The 6,763-nt window shown below is 40.2% G+C and overlaps 1 protein-coding gene across 1 annotated transcript in view; it reads left to right on the top strand.

Annotated features, from left to right (window-relative positions):
* The first annotated feature begins 1,386 nt into the window (after nt 1–1,386).
* The window catches only part of opn1sw2 (opsin 1 (cone pigments), short-wave-sensitive 2), a 19,205-nt gene continuing 13,828 nt past the window's right edge, over nt 1,387–6,763 (top strand). Inside the window, 4 exon segments of the mRNA XM_010771439.1 lie at nt 1,387–1,678; nt 1,681–1,758; nt 1,838–2,012; nt 2,107–2,272. Coding sequence (XP_010769741.1) covers nt 1,387–1,678; nt 1,681–1,758; nt 1,838–2,012; nt 2,107–2,272 — 711 coding nt within the window.

Raw genomic sequence — 6,763 nt, 5'->3', positions numbered from 1 at the left:
AAGCAGGCAAATCTATATGTAGATGCTTTGTATGATGATATATATATATTTTGTAATGTTTTGTCTGTAACCTCGCTGATGTCTATCTTGGCCAGGACTTTCTTGTAAAATAGCTCAATGAGACTTCCCCCTGGGTATATCCAGGTTAAATAAAGAAATACAATAAAATGTGTCACTCTTTGATAACATGCTGTTCATGATTTCTCGTGTGCCAAGCGTCAAGGTGAGCCCTAATGCAGCTGCTCAGATCTAAGCTAAGGACGTGCCCTCCTAATGAGAGACCACATAGCCAATATATTTACCTATTGTCATTCATTCATATATATTTCAAAAAGGCATACAGGTTTATAAAGTAGAAACTGTTAAGATAATACAAATAATAACAATAGACAATCTTTCTACAGAAAACTAATTTGGAAATCCATAAAAAACTTCCATGAAAAGAGTTATTATTGACCGTTGAACAGTCTTCTACCCTAAATCATTTGAAATGATTATCAACCTTGAAGTGTAGCCTCAGTTGCAGCACCATGGCTGCTGGTGTGGCCGCCCGGGTCGGTTAATCTTATTTTATTACTGCCATCTTTCAAAAATAAAGGAGGCAATTTGCATAATTCCCTGTGCACTTTTTGCATTACCTATCTAATTTAGATACTTGATGCACATTTGCTTTTGCAGAAACCTGTTTGGCTGTTCGTAATGCAATGTAAGATGGTATTTGGCACCTAACATACTGTATGTTTGAAACTGTAGAGGAAGTGCATCATTTTATAGAAGGCTCTAATTCAATAAAAGAAGATGTTAACAATGGTGTAAGCCTTTGATGATCTCCTCCAGGGACAGATCATCCGTGCTTACGCAATCAGAAAGACGGTAACTTTCAGGACAGACTGGATGTGATTAGAAGATTAACAGTTTAAAAAACAAAAAGTACAATTGCACCAGCTGGTCGCGGAGGTCACTTAATGAAACTTAAATGTTTACTGATGGATGCAAATGTCTAGGTCAGTACATCTTTACCTCTGTGTCCTAATTAACTGTATAGGACTGCTTTTGTTCTAAGAAAGTGCCAAGATAAGAGCAGGATACCGTTGATTACGTCCGGGAATTTGGGTTTTGGCCACTATTGTATACACTGTGCGTTACTGTGAATGATACAGTGTTTTTTATAGTCCTCTAATCCCAATTTCCAAAGTCCGGTGTTTTGTTAAATTGGTCAAGCAATTAATTATTCAATCATTTAATTTGTTAATTTATGTCATGCAACACTATAAATTACTTCCCAGTCAACACTACTGGACTGCTATAGTCATAGTGCTGTACACGGTGACCTGACCCTCACATGAAAAGGTCTTTTTGACTTTTCTTTTTAACCTTCTGGCAAACATGAAGCACGGCCTTGATGTGGAGCTTCCGGAGGATCTCTGGATCCCCATCCCTCTGGAGACAAACAACATCACGGCCCTCAGTCCATTCCTGGTCCCCCAGGACCATCTAGCGAGCTCCGGCGTCTACTACGCAATGGCCCTGTACATGCTTTTTATATTTATTGTGGGCACTTTCATCAATGCGCTGACAGTCGCATGCACCATCCAGAACAAGAAGCTCAGGTCCCGCCTGAACTACATCCTGGTGAACTTGGCCATTTCAAACCTTCTTGTGTCCTGCGTGGGCTTATATATTTGTCCTTTGCAAACAAATATGTTATCCTCGGACCACTAGCATGCAAAATTGAAGGTTTTATTGCAACGCTTGGTGGTAAGAGAAACTTTAAATACACATATTTAAGTTATAGAGTTTTAATGAGTTTTATCATTCGTGCTGTATATCGTTCCAGGTATGGTGAGTCTGTGGTCTCTCGCTGTGGTAGCGTTTGAAAGATGGCTGGTCATCTGCAAGCCACTTGGTCACTTTATTTTCAAGCCTGACCATGCTTTAGCTTGCTGTGCATTCACCTGGGTGTTTGCACTGATTGCTTCCGCCCCTCCCCTGCCCATTTTCGGATGGAGCAGGTAAGCATCAAAAAACAAAATTGAACAACTTTAACACTTGAACATTGGGAATCTTGGACGTACACTCAATGCTCTTGTGGTTCTCTCTCTCCAGGTACATCCCAGAGGGCCTACAGTGCTCTTGTGGTCCAGACTGGTACACCACAAACAACAAATACAACAATGAATCCTACATCATGTTTCTCTTTGGATTCTGCTTTGCTGTGCCCTTAGCAGCAATTGTCCTCTGCTACTCTCAGCTCCTCATTACACTGAAAATGGTGAGGAAAAGTTAGAAGACTGAGAACAGAATTTAGGAATGTTTTTTTTCTAATGACATCTTAATGCTGCTCAGGAACTTCATTTTTCGTCCCATGATGCCTTGAATTCTTGTTTTTTCCAATGCCTCCATGGTGAACTCCAAAAACTGAGAAAAGTTGAGGAATTTAACTAAACAGTGAATGCGCTAAAATGAGAATATCAGTTTACAAATATCAATTAACTTGCGCAATCTAATCCGAGTCTCATTTATCTAGGTGGTAGTCTCACTACTTTCCTACATTCAATATTTTGCAAAGCTATTATATCTAATACACAGAACCGGTTTTGTTATTAGAACAAACTCGGCCCCGATTTACAATTCAATAAAAGGGTCTTGATTCTTTGTTCACCTTGGAAGCATGCAGGAAAACATATTCCCTAAGAATTCAAGGTAACACAGGGTGAGCAGTTCCTATACAAATGACCATTCCGTTATAACTGCATCTCCTGTGTGATTAAATTATCTGGTGCAAGGATCACTAAACACGAAGAGCTCAGAAGACATGACAGTCATTTCTTTTCCTCAACAGGCAGTGAAGGCCAGGCAGAGTCTGCCTCCACCCAGTAGGCCGAGCGGGAGGTGACCAGGATGGTGGTCATCATGGTGTTTGGCTTCGTGGTGTGCTGGTTGCCTTGCGCCTCCTTTGCCCTCTGGGTTGTGAACAACCGTGGGCAAACCTTCGACCTGAGATTAGCTTCTGTACCTTCTGTCTTTTCTAAATCCTCTGCAATCTACAACCCGGTCATCTATGTTCTCCTCAACAAGCAGGTTAGTTTGATGCATCTGTCTTATTGAAATGATATTACTTCTATGGAGTTAATGGTGGTTTTTTTAAATAGTTTTTTTAAATATTTGTATTGGAGACACTTAGAAAATACATTTGGTACATTGATAGGTTAGATTGAATAGTTCAAAGCTATAGCCATGCATAGATGATCTTCACTTGAAGGCGTACAATATTTAAACCACAATTATAACCAAAACAGACCATGTAGCCAAAAAGTAAGAATGTTGTGGTGCGGTTTTAATAATATGGTTGTTACACCGTTCATCAACCCGATGTATATATGTGTCTACACTAACGTTGTCGCCCTCGTCGTTATTGGCAGTTTATTATTAAGTCTATCCCCTCGAGGCGTGGGGAACGACGGCGATCCCCCCACGAACGTCCGGCGGGAGTCGGGTGGGGGGAAGGGCGCGGTACACGGAGTGGGAAGAGTCTAAACTCAACCGCGACGGATTCCTCTACGCGAAGGTACCTTTGGTTTGTTACCACATTCGGAACAAATTTCAGCTCAGCCTTTGTCAGCGGCCCTCAAATTTAGACTTAAACCAGTCTTTGCCGCTCCTTTACGCCCTCCAGAGGGCGCCTTTAGCCCTCAAACCGTTCCATACTGTGTGGTGTGTGTTGTGTGTGTGTGTGGTGTGTGTGTGTGTGTGTGTGTGTGTGTGTCAAGCATAAATACAGAAGGACTAAAAATTTACCCTTATGTTAGTAAACTCAGTAACGGTTCTTCCGTGGTCACAAGACGTCAAACCACACCCGGATGACATGTCAACGTTGTCAAAACCTTCTAAAGTTGGGGGGAGATGTAGTGGTCCTTCCACGTATACACTTCCCCAGTAAAAGGTTTTCTAATAAAGCACCCTCTAGGGGCTGGCGCGCGTAACAATACAAAACAGTGGTAAAGGTATCGGGTTGTTTTTATAAAAGGTGTCGCGCGGTGACAAATGCTAGTATTTTGCTACACAACCTACACGTCGATCCTATTCATTAACTTCCCCTCGATCCCTCACTAAAGCCACCGTCATTCATCAATCGTAAAAAGCCGAGCCCCCGATTAAGTCTCCCGAGTGACAATCGTAACACACCCAAAAAAAAAACTTTTTTTTTACCTTTTGTCTAGTCAATTTATCAAAAAAAGGGCAATATACCTATATTCTTATAAAGTATCCAAATAATTTATAATTCCAAGGATCTGTCAACAAAGGACGTTTACTGCATTAGAAGCCGCGGATTCTCCCAAAATTTATAGAACCAACATAACCCGTCTGAGACCTTGAAAGTAAATTTGATGTATATTTAGTAAAAGTTGTTTTTCAGTTAATTCCTTAACACAAAACGTGGCGAGAGCGTCTCACAAAATGCGGAGTCACAGGCATTCTATTCCACACCAAGAGTTCTGAATAAGAAGGCTAACATACCCTAATAACACTACAACAATGGGTTTTACCGTGTATTTAGACAGAACGAGGTAGTTTCATGTGTTATCTGAATCGTCCTGAACAGTAACCAAAGGCAAAGCATGTGTCAGTGACCGTGGTTCACCTCATTACGTTTGCAACCTTACGGAAGCTAATTTATCATTCTTCCTTCTGTGTGCGTAACCGAAGTCGACTATAAATTTCACGTAATAGTACTTGATAGGGGGAATAAATTTTCGTCATAAAACATGGGAATGAGCCGTTTTAGTAGGTTCATCTGTGAGACAGGTTAAATAAAGAGACAGGGGAGACGTTTTTTTATCTAAACGTCTTCTGCACAGTGACAAAAGTTCGGGTTTGTCTGAACTTATGAAATGGACGACATAATCTAGGACCCAACGCCAGATAACCCATACCAAATTTGTACGTAATAAGGTAGAGTGAAGTTGACCAGACGTGAACAATAACTACTTTGACTATAACTACTTTGACTAGACGAGCTGACAGAGAGTTAACATTACTAACACTCTAACTTAACAATGAATTACACTCCAAACAGAACAGCTAGTACAAACTAAAAAACAGAAAAACAAACTACGCTACAGACATTTAAGAACGATAACAGCCCTGGGTGAACCTTTCGCCTCTACCACTCAGAGTTCCCCAAATAGGGTTATTTATTTTTCACCAAGGATCATATACTACTTTGGTCAAATTGTATCAATAAGTATCAGCTTTGTCGACTGAATACAACCGTTCTACTGATTCGAACTATACCGAGAATCGCTCTTAGTTGAGTCACCCTTTGCTTGTTCTATGGTCTCCAACACACCGACTACTTCTTTCTGTTTCATCTTCGAGTCAATCGGTTATATTCGCAATCGGTCATGCTCTATTTACACCCGAGTGATAAACCCGTTCTACTGAATTCGAATGAATCGCTCTTAGTTCAGTCACTTGTTGTCCTATGGTTCCTACAACCGACTACTTCTTCTGCTTCATTCCGATCATCGTTATATTCCGGTTGATAAACCGTTCGTTGCCCAGTGTCAACGGACAAATAAGTACAGATATATTTTGAATAACTGCTAATTATGTTCACAAAGTGTTGGAATTAATTATTTAACCTTCATGTTTGATAAACCGATTTGGGCAAATATTCCCATCAGAATACAATTTAAGACATGGCCTCTCAAAAGTTTAAGTTGTATTAGGTTTGCATTGCTCCGTGGTCTGGTGTTTACCTAGCGCGGACACGTCGCGCAAAAAACCCTTTTTTTGATCCTAAAACATCCTTGAAAACCTGTAGTATTTATAGAAATACGAAAAACTTATACAGTCATTTGATACTCCAATGAAATTGTTTTGTTCCGAACAAAATGTCGGAGAACACGCCACACATTTCCGCGAAATGTTTTGAAGTTTGGTCATAGTAATGAGACAAACTTACAAAGGTGGAAACGTCTATACATAATAAAGAAATAAATATACTCCAGACTTCGCTAAATATAAAATATATAAGTACACTGGGTTCTGTGTGTATGTAAATGGTAATAAATGCTCAAGTCAGTAAACACCGTCTATTCAACACTACAAGTCTAATTCGTCCGGGTTGAACCTCTGAAGAACACTGACTACGTATCAAATACTGCCTAGTAGTAGTAGGTGGAGGTGGTGCTAGGGTTCGTAGAAGTGTACGTAACAGGCCCTTGACACTCTTTGTACGTTTCCTTTAGGTGTAAATTTNTTGTTTGCGGCCTGCCAGTAAACCCAAAGCAGAAGAAGACGAAGTGACGTCAGCGGCTCATTTGCGTAATCTTCCTTCAGGGAAAAGTACTCCGGTGTGAACGCGATTAGTACTTAGTGCCCTGGGGTAATAAGTGTCGGCACTAAGTATTGCAAAGTACGCGGTGTGAACGCGGCTATAGCAAAAACTGACAATTTAAGAACATCATGACACATTTCAAGCTAAATGAAGCATATGATGCACATGTTATTGTGTGATATTATAACATGCTTTCCAATAATAGGCAAAATTTGATATTTTTGAAGAAAATAGTTAGAATAATTATAATTATCATCAATGGACATGGAATGTACCCTAAATTGTAGATACATTAAATGCTTTGACAATAAATACATAAACATTGCCATAAGCCATGGCGATGTAAATAGCACGACCAATCATCTGAGCCGGCACGGCTAAAATAACTGGATGGCCTACCTGCCTATCAGCCTTCCATCT

This window comes from Notothenia coriiceps, unplaced genomic scaffold (assembly GCF_000735185.1).
Source record: "Notothenia coriiceps isolate Sejong01 unplaced genomic scaffold, NC01 NC01_scaffold00009998, whole genome shotgun sequence".
Lineage (NCBI taxonomy): Eukaryota > Metazoa > Chordata > Actinopteri > Perciformes > Nototheniidae > Notothenia > Notothenia coriiceps.
This window is presented reverse-complemented; position numbering and strand designations above follow the sequence as displayed.